Below are 19,312 nucleotides of genomic sequence, written 5' to 3'. Positions count from 1 at the left end.
GAGTCTCAAGCAGCGAGGAAATCGAATTTGCATCTAAAACATTTCCGAGTTCAATAATCAGTAACAAGAATTATCTATAAAGACTTCTTGTATCCTAATGCCTACTTACTAGGTCAGCTGGCTTAATGTTTGCACTTCCAAAAACAGAAATCAATTTGACAGGGAGGAATTCAGTCTGCCCATGGAGCAATCACGCTCACACAACAAGAATAGAAAAGAATGGAACAAGTGGTGTAAAACCCTGAATCATGTGAGCTCCAACCTATCTGGAAATTTACTATACAGTTGCCAATATGCAGGGGTATCAGCAAACAACTAATTGAGAAGATCAACAAGTCACATAGGCCGCCGAGGAGATTTATTTGGCTTGGTTCTTTCGATGACAAAATGATCGACCACCCTCACTGAGTTGATGGGTTCTGGGCCTGAGGCAGCTTTCCATTTGCTAGGAAACCGCCTGTGATGGCTGAGTTGTTGCGGCAGTCTCACTTCTGCATCCCATTCAGGATCCAGCTTCCAACTTTTCGGAACCTAATAATCCAAAATATGGTCATATGTCATTCTGAAATGCACATTGGATGGTGGCTCTTCATGCCCATCTAGAAAATAGGGAATTGAAATAATTTCTTTAGGAACATATAGAAGTATGCTAACTGCAGATATGGTAATGTGGAATGTAACCAAAATTTGATTATAATAAAGAACTATTCAGAGCGTGGTAATCTCAAAGGGAAGAAAAGTCTCATGAGAACACCGATGTAAAATGATTGCGAATCTTTATCATCATCTAGCTAGAAACATGCTGCAATATGCAGATAATGCAAATTTTGGTATGATAGAAAAGATCTCTTGGAAAGCAGAAATCAGATGTCCAGAATCTTACTATCTTGACCTGAACACACCATAAATTACTTTCTCAAAAAATCTGAGAGGTAATTTCCTTTTTTATATTTCGATGTTTTATTCTTTTGTGTGTGTTGGTTGAGTTTAGCAAAAGTAATTTAAGAATCAAGGCAAGATTTGATCCCAGGACTTCCTACACTTGATATTTTTATTACCATAGCTAGCCAACACCTTCATTCTATGTTATTATATGAGAGCCTGATTTAAATACCTTGTCAACTGCAAGGGTGAAGACCTCAAGATCGCCATCAACAGTAATGTGAAAGCGGGTGAATGCCTTGTAATTTGCTATCCGAAGTGAAGAAAAGGCTTCATCAAAGTGTATGTGGAACCAATTGATACAGATGTACAAATAGCTCCCAAATATAAGAGATACGACAGGAGTTGAAAATACCCAGAAATAAAGGAACACAGAAGCATAGTAGATGATGGCACTGCCACGGGACAAGGATTCCATACCACTATTGCATATGTTACCTCTAGTGACAGCCATAACCTGTAAAAATGGACAGCAAAATTATAATGATGAAGCATGAAAGGTGCCCTAGTAAATAATTGATATTACCTCCGGAATATCAAAGGCAGACATAAGGTACTTTACGCATGCAGGATACAAACCAAATGTCCATTTCTCCATGCGAGCACGAAGTCCAGTGGGATCTGGAAAGTGCTCAATTTCCATAGCCCGATACCATTCATAAAGTGTGTGATAACCTACAAGAAGGATGTTCAGAAAAGCCGATAGTTAAATAGACAACTCAAAGAATTGCATTACATGTCATTTCTCTCATCCTACATCGGCTGCCTGATTACTTGAATGGTTATTATGATAGAGACCACTATGCACACTGATTTTGAGAGCTTGCCAAAATTACCATAGTTAATCTTTAGGCAGAGAAATAATTAATAACTATGTTTTATTTGTAATAACAGCATTCAGGGACATTATATTTTGCAATCTGAAGGCCATAATGAATGTACTGAAAGGAGCAAGTGCTTCCGTCTGGCAACTGGTTACAACTTGTAGATCTTCGAATCATCACGCATTAATTTATAGGCCACTGTTTTTATAACAATATGGCTTCCCATCAACACTATGTTCATTTCATATATACACTTAATTTTTGTCAATCAAATGATTTATATATGGATGATGCTACTCGCAAAGAAAAGGAAAGAATATTTCGGCACCTGAAGTCGCTAGAAGATTATTACGAATACATATCTCGATTCCCAACTCTAACAGCAACATTAGGATAAATGAAGCAACCATATGTGCAAGAACATGAAGAACTCCAATTAGAGCACGTCTCTTTCGTGACAATTTTGAAGGAACAAATGAATATGATGACATCATCAATATCAAAGTTCCTGCTGAAGAAACATATGAATATTGCAACATGTAAACAAAAGCATCGCACAGTGTAGTCAAGAAGCTTTTCAGGCGACCCAGCCAAGAATCTTCTTGCAAGATCCGGATGACATTACACTGCAATGTGAAACATTGAACGATGAGTTCAAAAGATCTCATGTAGCTACTATGTTGATATGGTCAGTAGAAAATGCTGAATCTGGAAAATACAACTGCAAAGATCTGTACATATAAACAGACTAGAAGATCATGTGATGAATACGGATATATCATTCATAGCTCTCCAAAATTTCTTCAGGAACCTCACAACATAAGATTTTCTAAAACCTGTTTAAGAATTTTGCATACTTGCCTTTGGTACATGGAACTAAATAAATCTGACTAGATTTAACTTTCTACGATAGGCATATAACTGTGCAACCACAACTTTTTAATGTTTCATCATAACTTTTTTTCAGGTTACCTGCCACAGTGTGGGATGAGCTTAGATGTCAAAATATATTAGTGACATATAGTCCCATATCTTTAATCAGTAACAAGTTGCTATAAATTTTAGAAAGATAGTCTATGGTACAAAAAGAAATATTTTAACTCCAAGTCCAAGGAAAATAATCATAAACTATTATGAGCATACCAACTGCAAGATATTATTGAAATTACATGAAGCTGAACCGACTAAAGAAACAAATATTTGATGACAACTACTCATTATGAAATTCGAATTGTTGATTTCTTCACTCAAGTATACCGACTATCTGCTGAGATGATGAAACTGATGGTACTTTGTAGAGTCAAACATGTTCTGATTATTCAACAGAAATGGAAGACTAATTATTTTCATGCTGTTGATTACCATAAATTCAGTACCTGCACCAAGCATCTTCCATTAAGAAGATAAATCACTTGGTCATATTGCTTATTCAAATGCCGTAAGATAATTTTTAAAGAAAATCGCACGTCTTAAAGATGCCACTATCTCATTCGGTGTACAGGTTACTTTATGCAATCAACAGAGACGTAGTTGTGTGAAATATGCTGTTTGGAATAACAATGATAACAAGATTCACAATTCAATATTGCTCAAATTAAAAAAAGATAGCGAGACAACAGCACCTGTGGGAACATGGAGAAGACCAATACGAAATAGATAACACCACCAATTATATCAAATTGCCAATTCTTCTTGCGGAATTTTAAAATGTTACCCAGTGCTATCTGAAAACAGATAGTCAAGTAAATCACACAATACAGTTCCAAAGAAATAACATAATGTTCAAAAAAGACTGCAGCACAACAAGAGGCAACATACTGGCAAAGTGGCAATTGTATAAGGAGGGGAAGGTTGAAAATCTTTTGACAAAATAAATGTAAAAGCTAAAAGAAAATTTTTGTTTTACCTTACTGGAATCATCGAAAGATGGGTATGTAGCCTTGCTGTCATATGCTGCACCATGAAATTTGCTGAAATTTTTAAAAACATGTGTAGGATGCAAAAAGGCCCCACCACAACCATTTACAAGAAGGTGTTGCACATGAACAGGCTTCTCTGATGGCACGATAGAATGGCGCATGTAATGATGCAAGTCTCCTGCTATTCGAAGTTTACATCTTCCCTTCAGGTAGTCGCATATTAAATGAGAAGCATTATTCCCAGTAGTCTCATTCCAGTACCAATCAAGGAGCCAATTTGGTTCATGTGTCATGACAATAACAGAGTCATTCTCACCAATCTATGGAGACCTTGGCAGAAATAGAAGATCAAAAATAATAAATCAACTTTAATAAGCAGAAAATGTTTCATGTTCATAAAACAAATTATAGAAAGATCTTAAAGCAGCACTTCATCAGGAACACAAGTAGGCAAATTTGTAATATGGTTTTTGTTTGCATGATACAAACAGGTTAAGCATTTATAAAACTATTCAAGGTGACTTCAGCATGTCAAAAGAAGATTATTAAATGTATCAGTAAAAAGAGGAACAAATCTATAACACCCTGATTAGTCCCATATCGGAAGTGGGTAAGATTAAGATTGACTTATAAAGGTCTAATGAGTGTACTATTATCAACTTCAGCTTAAACAATTTGGTCAGTGGTTAAGGCCAAACAAAGTTGATAGGCCAGTTAGCCCATCAGACTCGAGTTGTGACATTTGATATCAAAGTCGACCTAATATTTGGGCATGGTGAGGAAGCTCAAGTAGAAAAGGGCTACCCATGGATGGAGTCAGAGGACTCGTTACGACATAGAGACACCATTGGGCTACACCTCACATACTTCATGCTAGGGTTTGATCTGGGATGTTGGGCTTGACGAGGGCGTCAAGTTCTTGAGTAGGGGAGATTATAACACCCCAATTAGTTCTATATCAAAAGTGGGCAAGATTAAGATTGGCTTATAAGGGTCTGATGAGTGTACTATTATCAATTTCAGTTTGAGCATTTTGGCCAGTAGTTTAAGCTAAATAAAGTTGGCCAATTAGCCTATCAAGTCCGGGTCATGACATTTGATGTCAGAGCCGATTAGGCATGGTAAGGGAATCAAATAGGAAAGGGCTACCAGTGGATCGATTCAGATGACTCATCATAATGTGGAGCCGCTATTGGGCTACGCTTCACATGCGCTATGATAAGATTTGATCTGGGCTATGTTGGGCCTTAACGAGGACATCAAGCCCTTGAGTGAGGGGATTGTAACACACTTGATTAGTCCCACATCGGAAATTGGCAAGACTAAGATTGACTTATAAAGGTCTGATGAGTGTACTACTATTAACCTCAGCTTAAGCATTTTGACCAGTGATTTAGGCCAAACAAAATTGCTAGGCTAGTTAGCCCATCAGGCACAAGTCGTGACATTTGGTATCAGAGCCAACCTGTATTTGAGCATGGTGAGGAGGCTCGAGTAAGAAAGGGCTACTCGTGCATGGAGTCAGAGGGCTCACCACAGTATGGAGCCACCACTGGGCTACGCCTCACATGCACCATGCTAGGTCTTGATATAGGCTATATTGGTTCTTGACGGGGACATCAAGCTCTTGAGTGAGAGAGATTATAATACCCCGATTAATCCCATATCGAAAGTGGACAAGATTAAGATTGGCTTATAAGGGTCTGATGAGTATACTACTATCAACTTCGGCTAGCCTATCAAAGTTGATAAGCCAGTTAACCTATCAGAGCCGAGTCATGACAAAATCAGCATAAAAACATATGTATATATGCATATATGTATATAACTTAACTAGTACCATTGGACTAGCAATTCCATGTTTAGTCCATTACACTACAGATAGCTTTCATTGGACTTGGCTGGTTGCAACCTAGATTAGATTAACCCCCAAGTCAAAATAGGAAAAATTTGTATATTTACACACCTAATAGTATGAGCCCAGGGACACAGGACAAAATGTAAGATTAAGGTAGCACATTATCCTTAGGTTTCCACCCACACAATCTCGTGTTTGTCATTGGTAGCTCTTGAGGTAGGAACAATGAGTAATTTCTTAAAACTAAAAAAATTGTTAGCTAACTAACTTCAATTGGAGTTTCTGCAAGCAAATCATACATCAAACCCTTTAGTAATTTTATATAAACCATTAAGTCCCACATGTAAGATATCATAACAGAAATGACAACAATAAAAAGTATACCATAGGTGAAAATTGGAAGAAAAATGCACCTTGTCTTTACACAGCTCTGCAAAAAACTTGAATTGGTACACATCAATGTCACAATGGAGAGCCAGATCAAGACCAAATATCCACCATCCCTTTGGAAGTTGCAAGGCAAAATAACTTTTCTTCTGAGGCAAAAGCCACCCACCTAACCAGCTCTTGTGACATATGTATCTCATGAAAGTATGCAGACCATCAAACCAGTCTGTAAAAAGAAATGTAAATCTAACATCAATTTTGGTGTCCCTTGGCAAGACGACATAGTGCTAAATAAGATGCATTTTTGGTAGCTAAATCAAAACCTCATGTGGAAATAAAATAACATTCCTATATGTTTTCTTATGAAATAACAAAATGCCAGATGTGAATGATGTTTAGCAATTTTTTTGGAACTCATGTGATATATGGTTTTATTTAAAAAGTACCATGATTTCCAGGAATTATGAAGCACTGAGGTCCATCATACTGATGCAAGTCTGTTATTCCAAAAGGAATCTCTGGCTTAATTAGTGCTATATGATCAGCCTTATACCAGGGTGGAGGCTGCAGAGCACTCTCGAATGGACAGAAAAAACGCTTCTCATATGTAAACATGGAAGGGTTAGGGTACCTGTACAATAACCAAATTAATTACACAAAGCTTGAAAAACTTAAAAAATTCTTGAAAACTGAAACCATTAGTAGGAACTAAATATTTTCAAAGATTCCAACCAATTAAGTGATCTACCTTTCAGCTTTTTTTTATCTCAGATACGGCTCTAATATTTACTCACTGGCATGAGAAATATTTATCAATGCAAATGCGACAATTATAAAGACAATAAGTATGGAGACATTCTTGTTCTATCATGAAAAGTTGGACAACCAACATTCTATGTGCTTTTCATGCACAGAAAATGGATATATTTTCCAAATCAGAGAAATTAGCATCAAGCATCCACCATAGCTCAACAGAATGATTATAACTTTGGATTCAGTATTGGTTTAATGCTTATAGTTTTTTTACTCTACAATTGTGATAAACAAAAAGAAATTTTATGCACATCACTACATGCAATGTAGTTAAAAAAATCATACGCAACATCTCTCAAGATGAGTCTATTTACAGCAGCATGAAGCTTCCAAGTCTGAAGCAAAGAGTGGCTCAAGTTTGATTATCACAATAGCACCAATCTTGGACTGAGGCTGCAATTTAAATCTTTTAACCATTAATTCTTATAATATTCTTCATCCATGGTATCATGACCAATAACAGTTTAACCACCGTTAAAACTGCATACTCAGGACCAAGAACATTGACATAAAAGTTGTTATTAACTTGTGTGGAATGGTGTGGGTGTACCACTAATTGTACTTAAAACTTCAAAGACAATAAAGGTGGCAATTATAACTAAAATAGAAAAGTTTTCCACTGTTAGTTTTTCTAACTTGACAATTCATTTCCATGTGGTGAAATGGTCCGCTTCATCTGCTACTCCCTTATACTCTGCAACTCGTGTATCATTTCTAGTTAAAAAAGTCACCCAGGACAATCGATGCAAAAGTTGTTGTTGCTGACTAACCTTAATTTTATTCATCACTGTGTAACACATCTATTATAGATGTTTTAACAGTCAGTTTTTAGCCACACAAACTGATTTGTATTCAGCATCAGAAGTTAATTCGAGTCACTGAAGAAACACAAATCATTACAAGTATGAATAATATATCAATATTCAAAAAAACTTTGACACTTCTATTGCTTAACTTTTGAGGCCAATATCAGACCATAATGTTTGCCTATTGCTTTCAAGTAGAAAATCCTGCTACAATTCGAAGAGTGCAAATGAACAACATAAGTTTGGGTATTTGATATAGAATTTCTGACAGGCTTTCGGGGTTCATAATACTAAAGTCATAATCTCTAAAATTTGTCTTCAGTTGATATTCAGATGGTTTCACTTAATAAGTGGATCTCTTCCGATAAATGGAAATTTTTTGACTTAAAGATCATAAGACAAAGATTAGACCAGCTTACGCTAAATCTCCTCCAATAAGAAGCAAGTCTCCACGTGGAAGAGCATACATGGGACTATCAGTCTTAAGCTGAATGGAAGGTTGGGCTAATAATCGAGCCACTGCATATGACGAATTTCCACCATCCCCTGTGTCTGCAACAAAATCAAACCATAGCTCATCTCTTTCATTAAGGTGGTCGTACAGCAGATCACCATCTTTAGCCTCATCAGGAACTTTGTTCATTGCAGCCTGGTTCCATCATAATGCATAAACTTGTGAGAAAGAAAAGAGTTTTAACAAGCACGGAGCTCAGATTCAAGAAGAACATTTTTAAAGGGAAAATTGCATACATACTAAATTAAAAAATAATGAACTAATCATGAGAAGTAGATTAAGACAAGAACAAAAAATTTGTGATGTCATAATCTGTTATAGAAGTTGTAGTTTACTTGAAACTTGGTCAAGTTGACCCAATTAGTTGATTCATATGAGTATATCCCATTGGACTCATTACCAACCCAATCAGTCTTTGCATTATACTATAAACATTGATCCCAGGAGTAGCAGTCAACTGCAAAACATAAAATAATGCACTTGACGTCACATCAATTTGAAAGTTGAAGAGTTATAAATTTCTCAAAAGTCAAACCTTAAAATGAAGACTGATAATTCAAATTAATGGATATGAGAGTATACTGCTCGATTATATTCTAGTAATTTGGTTTCCAATCACTTACTTGGTCACCTCTGTCATTTAATCTATCTGCAAAGGTTTAAACACTGATATCAAATTTGTTGTTTGCCGAAATAATTTTTCTGACATAGTTTTATGCATTATGTTACCCAATCTACATGCCACTGCTACACGTTTAAAAAAAATAGATGAATCGATGCACATGGCTTTCACCAATGCATTTAGCCGAGGTTTCTTCCGCAATTTCAAACTTTGCCACCCAGCTAGCAGTGGATATTTGCATCATGGTTCACCTTACCGGTCCGTACTAGTGTATCAACCAGAGCCATCGATATGGTAAATGTCGTACCGATATACCGATATATGACACGGTAGGACATACCAACAAACTGATATGTACTGCTCGTACCAATCTCTTATCGGACTGGTACATAACGCCCATACCGAGCTGTCACGACCTTAGCTGGAATTGCCTAAGGCGTGCGGCACCCTTACGGCCAAAGACGCGAACTTAGCTTGCGTTTCCTAAGTCGCGAGTCACTCTTGTGGCAAAGACGCGAACTTAGCTTGCGTTGCCTAAGTCGCGCTTCGCCCTTGCGATCTTGCTCCGCAAGGATCAGCCCACTTTGTAACCTCTCGCAGGTCCCGAAGGACCTGTAAAAGAGAAAGAAGTTAGTTCGAAAGAACGAGCAACGGACAAGTCCCGAAGTCTCGCGAAAAGGGAAGCTTTACAAGCAATTCGACGAACACCTTGTGTGCACAAGAGAAAAGAGGGAGAGGGAGAAAAACAAGGCTTTCAAGGATGAACGAACAGCTGCAAGCCCACAAACAGCCGCTCACCTGGTCCCGGGCGCAAAACCAAGTTCCCGTAAAGGTCACGTGCGAACTTGCGAAAGAGTGTTCAACGCCCGGTATATAACCGAAGCCCCATTCAGCCATGTGCCACCCGGGGGGTTCCTGGGGTCTGAGCTGGCTGACATTTTGGTGAGCGAAGGCAGCCTCCGCTCACCTCCCGCGGCACGCGAAAACGGAGCTGTTTTGGGCTATTTTGGGGTTGTTTTGCTCGGTTCGGTGAGCGGTCGCTTTGCAACGCTGCAGCTTGTTCGAACTTATATATTTACAAGCAAAATGACCCAAAACCATGAGAAAACATGCTGTCAAGCAGCTGTACATGCGGGTGTGAGCGACGAACGGTTCGTTGAACGGAGATGTTGCGGGCGCGCGACGACCGTTCGTGACATTCTCCCCCACTTAAACTGTCGACGCCCTCGTCGACGCTTGTTGATAGTTGTTGATGACTTCTTCTTCATGTCGCAGGGTGTCTTCAGGCTCCCAACTGGCTTCAGTTCGGGGAAGCTTTCGCCACTTCATCAAGTACTCTGTCTGCTCCGCTCCGCTAGGTAGCTTTATCTTACGATCCGCCAGAATGGTTTCCACTCGCTTCTCGTAGGAGGCTGTGATTGGAGGAAGCCGAGTTGGAACACTTCGAGAAGTATCTTGCGGATCCGAATGGTAGGCCTTCAGGTTGCTGGCGTGAAGAATGTTGTGAATTTTGAACCACGCCGGCAGCTACAACTTGTAAGACACATTGCCTACCCTGCTGATAATTGGGAAGGGCCCTTCATACTTACGCACCAATCCTTTGTGAACTCTGTTCCCGAAGAATTGGAGTGATGCTGGTTGGAGCTTTACCAACACCAAATCGCCAACTTTGAACTCTTGTGGTCGCCTTCCCAAGTCTGCCCACTTCTTCATCCGTTTTGCCGCCTTCTCCAAGTAAGCTCGCGCAATATCAGCATTTCGATGCCACTCCTTTGCGAAACGATAGGCTGATGGACTACTCCCAGTATACCCAATTGCCATTGTGTGCAGAGTCGACGGTTGATGTCCTGTGATAATTTCGAAGGGGCTCTTGTTGGATGCAGAGCTCCGCTGCAAGTTGTAGGAGAATTGGGCGATGTCCAACAGCTTCACCCAATCTCGTTGATTGGCACACACGTAGTGCCGGAGATACTGCTCCAAGAGCGAATTTATTCTTTCAGTCTGGCCATCCGTCTGGGGGTGGAGGCTTGTAGAGAAATATAACTTTGACCCCAACAATTTGAATAGCTCGGTCCAGAATCGTCCCAGGAACCGAGCGTCTCGATCACTAATGATATTGTGTGGGACTCCCCAATACTTCACTACGCCCTTCATCATCAGTCTGGCCGCCTCTTCAGCTGAACAGTGTAGGGGAGCAGCAATGAAAGTTGCATACTTTGAAAACCGATCGACCACCACGAGTATCGATCCAAGTCCCCCTACAGGTAGCAAGCTTGATATGAAGTCTAAGGAAATGCTCTCCCATGGCCTTTCTGGTACGGGCAACGGCTCCAAAAGTCCCACCGGCTTCCGCTGCTCCACCTTGTCTTGTTGGCAAGTAAGGCATGTTCGAACATACTCCTCCACATCAATCCCCATCTTTGGCCAGTAGAAGGCCCTCTCCACGAGAGCCAACGTTCTGTGAATGCCGGGGTGTCCAGCCCAAAGGGAATCGTGACACTCTTTTAAGAGTTCACGCCTTAAATTATCCACTCGGGGAACATAAACCCTATTCCCTTTTGTGTAAACAAGTCCCTCCTGGACCCAAAATCGTCGTGCCTTGCCTTCTTTGATGAGCTGCATCAGGATAACTGCCTGGGGATCACTATACAGTCCATCTCTGATTCGGGAAAGGAAGTTGGAGTGCAACTGACTTGCTTGGCCTCTGCCCTCCAGTTGTGCAGCATTCACGCATTCCACTTTCCGACTCAGCGCATCGGCCACGACATTCGCCTTCCCGGGCTTGTATTCCATTGCCATATCAAATTCAGCCAGGAAGTCCTGCCATCGTGCTTGCTTTGGGGAGAGCTTCTTCTGAGTTTGGAAATAACTCAGGGCGATGTTGTCTGTCCTCAGCACAAATCGCGACCCGAGAAGGTAGTGTCGCCAAACTCGTAGACAGTGGATCACTGCTGTCATCTCCTTCTCATGCACTGGATACCGCCTCTCGGTCTCGTTGAGTTTGCGGCTCTCGTAGGCCACCGGATGACCTTCCTGCATGAGTACTCCTCCAATAGCGAAGTCCGAAGCATCTGTGTGGACTTCAAAGGGCTCTCCATAGTTTGGCAATTTGAGCACTGGTTCTTCTAGGACAGCAGCCTTCAGGTCTTGGAATGCTATCTCACATTTGTCCGACCACTTCCAAGGCTGCTCCTTCTTCAGCAACTCCGTCAGTGGGGTTGCCCGCTTCGAATATCCGGCAATGAAGCGTCGAAAGTAGTTGACGAAACCAAGGAAGGATCTCAACTCTGGCACCTTCTTTGGAGTTCGCCATTCCGCAACTGCTTGCACCTTCGACTTATCCATCCGAATGGAGCCATCACCGATTCGATGCCCCAAGAATAGGATCTCAGTTTGAGCAAAGTAGCATTTCTCCCTTTTTACGAACAACGTGTTCTCCGTGAGAACCTTGAAAATCGTCCGAAGGTGCTTGACATGCTCCTCGAGCGTTTGGCTGTAGACGACGATATCGTCCAAGTAGACGACCACGAACTTATCCAAATACTCCTTGAATAGCTGGTTCATGAGAGTACAGAATGTGGCCGGAGCGTTGGTTAAGCCAAAAGGCATCACCAAGAACTCAAACGCTCCATATCTGGTCACACAAGTAGTCTTTGCTTCGTCGCCTTCAGCAATGCGCACCTGCCAATATCCCGACCGAAGGTCGAGTTTTGAGAAATACTTCGCCTTGCCCAATTGATCGAACAAATCCGCAATGAGCGGAATGGGATACTTGTTCTTCACTGTTACTTTGTTGAGGGCTCGGTAGTCGACGCACAATCGGAGGCTCCCATCTTGTTTCTTCTGGAAGAGAACTGGAGCTCCGAAAGATGCTTTTGAGCTGCGGTTGAGACCACCGCTTAGCAGTTCACCTAACTGCTTCCTGAGTTCGGCCAACTCTGGTGGAGGCATGCGGTAGGGTGGTCTTGCTGGAGGCTTCACTCCTGGCTCCAGCTCGATACTGTGATCCACGCCTCTGCGTGGTGGAAGAGTCTTCGGCAACTCGGGTGGCATAACGTCTTTGAACTCCTTCAGGACGTTCGCCACCACAGCAGGTTCTTGAATGGCCTCCTCGTTGAGTGGCTCTAGCTTCATAGCAGCCACGAATGTCAGTTCGCCTTTTCGCACCCCTTTCTTCAATTGTAATGCCGAAATATGTTGGGGCTCCTTGGTTCCTCTCCGAGAGACGGGAACCACGCAGGGGTCATCGCCTCCCATCATACATAGGGAGTTCAAGAACGGCATCGGCACCAACTTTGCCGCGTGCATAAACTCCATTCCAAGAATCACTTGGAAGTCGTCCAGTGGCACGGCCATCATGTTGGTGTTTCCGCTCCAAGTCCCGATTTTGATAGGAACACCCTTCGCCAACCCGGAGATTCGCCTGGCCTCCGAGTTCACCGCTTTCATTCGGCTTGGGCTCTTCTCCAAGGTCAACCCAAGTCGCTGTGCTTCGCGATCAGCTATGAAGTTGTGGGTAGCGCCCGTATCCACCATTGCACGGGTCGTTTGGCCATTTAGCTTGATGTCCACATGCATCAGCTCGCTACTTCCTGCTTTTTGAGCCTTCGTCTTCAGGTTCTCCCCCACTTGACCCCGCATAGCGTTCAACAAACGCATTACTCCCATTCGGGGTCCTTGCGACTCCTCATCGTCGCTGCTGGATTCTGAACTGCTCGAACTAAGAGCAACAGCTTTGCCCTTGTCCGATCGGGGAGGGTGGATGGAAGCCGTCAAGGCATTGAGTGCCTGTTTCTGTGGGCACTCCCTTACCATGTGCGGTCCTCCGCACAAGAAGCATCCTCCAGGTTTTGAGGCCTTGCCTTTCGAGTTCGGTCCTTTGTGAGAGCTCTTCTTCTTATGTTCGCCCCCGAGCTCCTTCCCTCGAGAATGTTTTGGAGGGCGATTGCCTGAAGATTGTTTCCTTCTCGCTGGGTCTTCCGAGGAAACAAAGTCAGTGAGACTTTCTGCAGCTGCAATTGCCCCGACCACATCGGTAACATTCCTTCGATTTAGCTCCTGTTGAGCCCATGGTTTCAAACTATCAAGGACGCTGAACAACTTGTCCTTCTCGGGCATGTCCTGTATGTCCAGCATTAGTGCAGAAAATTGCTTCACGTAGTCTCGGATGGTGGTACTTTGGCGGAGTTGTCTTAACTTCCTTCTTGCGACGAACTCTGTGTTCTCCGGTAGGAACTGAGTTCTCAACTCCCGCTTCAAGTCTTCCCATATGTCGACTCGACACCGACCTTGTTGGATCTCCTCCCAACGAGTTCGCCACCAAAGTTTCGCATCTCCGTTCAGATACATTGTTGCTATAGAAACTTTGGTATCTTCAGAATCGGGCCTCGTAGCTCGGAAGTATTGCTCCATGTCGAACAGAAAGTTCTCGAGCTCCTTGGCATCTCTAGCCCCTCCGTATCCATGGGGCTCAGGTGCCCTCAAGTTTTGTGGCGGTGCAACGCGGGTGTTGCCTCCTCCCGCATTTAGCGTTCTTGTGAGCATAGCCACCTTTGCCGTGAGTTCCGCCACAACATCCTGTAAGTGCTGCACGGAGTCCTTGGTGTCATCAGACAATCGGTCGACTAGGGCCTCGACCTTATCGATCCTGGACTCCGCTTCCTCTTGCGAGCTCTCTACCCCAACAAGTCTTTGTTGGCTATGGTAGAGTTCCTCCATGCTCGCTTCCAAAACATCCAGGCGGGTTTCCGCCGTCGTGAGTCTCTCCTTATGACTCTTTTTCCCAGTTAGCACACCAGATTGCGCTTCCTCCGCTCGCGGAGAGTTGCCAACTTCTCGCTCATCCTGTTCGCTGTCGCGATCCTCGTGAGCGGCTCCAACAGCATGAGAGCGAGTGTGCACATGCAGCCCACCTGCGGCTGCTTGGGGCAAGGTTCCGGCTTGCCCCGTCTTGCTTGATTCGCCACGATGCTTTGCCATGGAGAAGTTGCGAAGTTCGTTCGCTGTTCGATCGAAGAGCTTGCCCGCTCTGATACCACAATGTCACGACCTTAGCTGGAATTGCCTAAGGCGTGCGACACACTTGCGGCCAAAGACGCGAACTTAGCTTGCGTTGCCTAAGTCGCGAGTCACTCTTGTGGCAAAGACGCGAACTTAGCTTGCGTTGCCTAAGTCGCGCTTCGCCCTTGCGATCTTGCTCCGCAAGGATCAGCCCACTTTGTAACCTCTCGTAGGTCCCGAAGGACCTGTAAAAGAGAAAGAAGTTAGTTCGAAAGAACGAGCAACGGACAAGTCCCGAAGTCTCGCGAAAAGGGAAGCTTTACAAGCAATTCGACGAACACCTTGTGTGCACAAGAGAAAAGAGGGAGAGGGAGAAAAACAAGGCTTTCAAGGATGAACGAACAGCTGCAAGCCCACAAACAGCCGCTCACCTGGTCCCGGGCGCAAAACCAAGTTCCCGTAAAGGTCACGTGCGAACTTGCGAAAGAGTGTTCAACGCCCGGTATATAACCGAAGCCCCATCCAACCATGTGCCACCCGAGGGGTTCCTGGGGTCTGAGCTGGCTGACATTTTGGTGAGCGGAGGCAGCACTCCGCTCACCTCCCGCGGCACACGAAAACGGAGCTGTTTTGGGCTGTTTTGGGGCTGTTTTGCTCGGTTCGGTGAGCGATCGCTTTGCAACTCTGCAACTTGTTCGAACTTACATATTTACAAGCAAAATGACCCAAAACCATGAGAAAACATGCTGTCAAGCAGCTGTACATGCGGGTGTGAGCGACGAACGGTTCGTTGAACGGAGATGCTGCGGGCGCGCGACGACCGTTCGTGACAGAGCGGTATGCTGAGGTACAGCAAACATTGCTTTGCATATCATTTAACATTTTTCTTGGAAATGATGGCTTCAAATAAGTCAATACAACCACATGTGCTCCAAAGTTTCTTTTCTCAATTTTCAGACTGTGGTACAAAGTAAACTTAGTGAAGTATAGCATACCACATTTGGGAGAAACAGTAAAGGCCAAGTCTCATCTGAATCTAATAAATTTGGCAGAAAACAGATACTGTGAAATCATATATCACTTGTAAGCTAACCTGCATCATGCGCATATCAAATCGACCAACAAAAAGGGTTACAGATACCAATAGATCAAACATTGTCTTGAATAAATCTGCTGATGTCCTGTAAAATGCATCAATAACCAAGGTAACATCTTTGTTAGGATCTCAAATCGGAAAATCTTTCATATTTAAGAAAATCTCACCCTGAATACCAAGGAACCATATCCAAGAAATCAGGTTTCATCTGTTTTTTCAACCTTTCATACTCCGAAAGTGACAGAGGATGAGTTAAAGCCCATCTGTTAAGCATGGATGTTGTGTTAGTATAAGCTAAGAAAGAATAGTGAAACCAAAAAGGTAGCATCAACACTTAAGTAACAAAAGTTGTCCAGCATCAAATGGCCATGACAACCACCAGCTTAAGATAGTTTGATAAATATGGGTCAATGAGCACAATGACTAATGGAGATCAAGGAGTCAAGCAAGTTTCAATATACTCATTAGGCAATTCATATATTTCTGGATCAAGAGTAGACCTAATCTGAGAAAGATTCTATTAATGCAAGGCCAAGATCCTGTAGACTAAATTTGTTCCTCCAGAACTTTCTAGAGATAACAGATACATTAAGACATACCCAGTTGATCGCTCCACAACATAGTTAGCTATGTAGAGGCCAATGAATGTTGCCCATAAAGAATATAAAGGGGAAATTTCATCTGAGGGACCAGCACATGATCCACTGCAAACTAACTGGAGAAATGCATGATTAGTGCAATTGGAAGTTGAAACAACAGAAATATTTGAAGTTTGAACTAAAAGTTGAGCATATTTTTCACATAAAATCATTATACCTCCCCATAAATTACCCACTTCGATAGAAGAGGGTAATCACTGGCAGATCCAACTGGAGCAAACCAAGATGAGCATATTTGATCTTTTAACTCATATATATGGAGAAAGTTTGAAAGCCAGCTGTTCCCATCTTCACTTTTCATAAATAACATGGAATACAAAGAATTTCTTTGGTCCAAATATTTGTCTCTTTGAATAGCACGATTACCACAATGGCTATAAAAAACACAGCACGCGATACTTATAACCTGTACTAGGGAAAGAGGCAACACCAACCAAGTTTATGTCATGCAGAATTTTAAATAGAACACTTCACAAGTTGCTGACTAGAATATGAAAAGTACATACGGCACAGTTTTGGATAATGGTGAAAAATTCAGGTCTCTTTCCTGCTACACGAGCAACAATCCCAACATACCAAAGGCCAAGAAAAATAATATGGAAGGCAGTAAGGAATACAACTGATGAAACATATATTGTGAGAAATAAAGAGAGATTCATTCTCAAATCCACTCCCATAGACTGAAAACTAGGAAGATGGTAAAGAGCTGCAACAAATGTCCAAACAACATACCTGCAGCATGATTAGATTGCTAAAGTGTAAGACACTCGAATATATAAAGCTATGTTACAAATCAATCAAAAGATGAAAAGCAAATTTTGCCCAAGAAGAAAAAACTACATACCAACGGCTAAAGTTGGAGTAACTTGGTTTAATTGTCTTCCCAATAAATGGGGATGAAAAGAAATAGAAGAACCCAATCAAACAGAGGTACATAGACCACCACTTAACATTACTATCCAGTTTCTGTATGAGGGTATGCATGTTATCGGACGAGATGAAGAATAGACATCCCACAACTACTGCCATAATAGTATGCCTTGAATGTTCATGTGGATAAGGATATGCTGGATTCAAGATTGTACTAACTCTCTCCATTTTAAGTGTATCCAGCAATGGGCTCATAGATTGCTTATTATTTCCCATCAGATAATCATTTTGCACTTCAAATTTCTCCAAACACTTCATACATTTGCCAACAAATAAAGAGAATGCAACATCTTCCACAAAATCACCAAACAGCAAGTTTAGTCCTGTACAGAGAATACCCAAATAAATGATAAATACATGGCAACAAGGAAATAAACCAAGAAGTATAAACTCTATCTATTTCCTCCAGAAAATATAATTTTACCAACAAAATACTATTCCAAATAATAACAAATGCATAAGCATTTATGTCATAGAAGGTGAATTATTAAAAAAATAAAATCCTAATTTCTTGATGCATGTCAGACTGTTCTTAAGACCTGCACAATAAGCAGCTTCAGAATGTTTTGTATTCCACTGTTATACTGGTCATAACACGTTTCGGAAATGACAGTGGTTCAGTCAGCAATAAACAGCAAGCAAAACTGCCTTTGACCGATAGATGAAACCACATTTGCCAGAAACTGACAAAACTGCAGAATAACATGTCCTAAGGAGCACAGAACTCGAGCTATAAAAAGGAAAGTAAAGTATGAATTACAGAATCAAACACTGATGAGGAAACTGTTGATTGTACTTAGAGAGCATCAGTTTTGATTTCGTCACGATCTTACTGAGGGAGATAGAGCTTTCAACTCCTGTAGCATGCTCAATCGAGTGCCTTACACTCATGTTCTAAGATCAATAGACACCCTTACAACCATGAAGTATGCAACAAAACTATGATTTAAGGAAAGCTTCCAATTGAAGGTTTTCCATGCCAGGTGCTTCAGAGAACTAAAGGAAGCTTCTCTTTACTTGGGAGTTTTGGACATACACCAAAATCGTCAAAGAGAAAAATGGCCTGCAATCGAATCCAAGATGCACAATTCTTCAAAGACCATCTGCCACTAAATATATTATTCTAGCCTCCTAGACTACCAGAACAATGACTAACTTGCATCAGCAATAAGCAAGCACACTCCAAGCTCAACCAATCCAAGTGAGATGCATAAAAAAGAACACAAAATTTTTAACATGCTCCTCGATCTCCAAAATAAAAAGAGCATTCTGCCTCCTGACGCTAAACACGTTAAAAACTGCTTAACTAGATGATCTAATTGAATTTTGGCAAGAAAAGAACCAACCACCAAGATTAAGGAAAAGCAATCATGACTCTCTTGTTGAACGTAATGCCAAAACTCATCCAATAATAACAAATCCCTATAAAGAAGCGCGACGCCTTGCATCGTCTCATCCATAAAAAGAAAAATGCATGCGGAATGCGTCATCTACACGCTTGATCAAGAATACTAAACAGAAACCGATCGAGAATACAAGAATGACCCCAAAAAAAGCGAGAAAAGGGACAGATTCTAATTTTTGAGAGCAGGGGCAGGGAAGAATACCAGAGAGAAGGGAACGGAGATGGAGATGGAGACGGAGGAGGAGAGGCGGTGGGAACGAGAGGGCGTCCGGTTTGGGAATCACGCGAATAGTTGGGGGTGGGAGGGAACTGCAAGCGGCATATGCTCCAATACATACGCGGCCATAAAGTACCGATGCCTTATGCCAACCCAAACACCAGTCGCCGGTTCAAACCCCCCTTTTCCATTTCTATCCTCACACAAGCCTTGAAATACCATATCTGCCCTGTAACTTGTAATATTAACATTAAAAAATATCTCATGTAAATACCAACCCATCATAATTAAGTAATTTGATTTTTACTACTATAATAATA

The 19,312-nt window shown here is 41.9% G+C and overlaps 1 protein-coding gene across 2 annotated transcripts; it reads right to left on the bottom strand.

Moving 5' to 3' along the window:
• Nucleotides 1-19,118, bottom strand: LOC103978755 (uncharacterized). Of its 2 annotated transcripts, XR_010493322.1 has the most exons (17): nt 18,978-19,118; nt 17,285-17,693; nt 16,947-17,172; nt 16,598-16,846; nt 16,381-16,496; nt 15,949-16,044; nt 15,779-15,866; nt 7,969-8,198; nt 6,377-6,561; nt 5,957-6,156; nt 3,673-4,005; nt 3,389-3,490; nt 2,095-2,392; nt 1,469-1,617; nt 1,298-1,399; nt 1,115-1,212; nt 393-531 (listed from the first exon to the last, which is right to left on the bottom strand). XR_010493322.1 is itself a non-coding variant. In XM_009394676.3 (16 exons), exons 2-16 carry the CDS (start codon nt 17,626-17,628, stop codon nt 337-339), a joined length of 3,096 nt encoding a protein of 1,031 aa, XP_009392951.2. In that variant the 5' UTR covers nt 17,629-17,693; nt 18,978-19,118; the 3' UTR covers nt 1-336. The 2 variants fall into 2 exon arrangements, 1 of the variants encoding a protein (XP_009392951.2); XM_009394676.3 differs by having other exon boundaries at nt 1-531; nt 1,115-1,399.
• Between the last annotated feature and the right edge of the window lie 194 nt (nt 19,119-19,312).

The sequence above is a fragment of the Musa acuminata genome, chromosome BXJ3-1, assembly GCF_036884655.1.
Source record: "Musa acuminata AAA Group cultivar baxijiao chromosome BXJ3-1, Cavendish_Baxijiao_AAA, whole genome shotgun sequence".
Classification (NCBI taxonomy): domain Eukaryota; kingdom Viridiplantae; phylum Streptophyta; class Magnoliopsida; order Zingiberales; family Musaceae; genus Musa; species Musa acuminata.
Note: the sequence above shows the minus strand (reverse complement) of the source record. Positions and strands in the feature narration are given on the sequence as shown.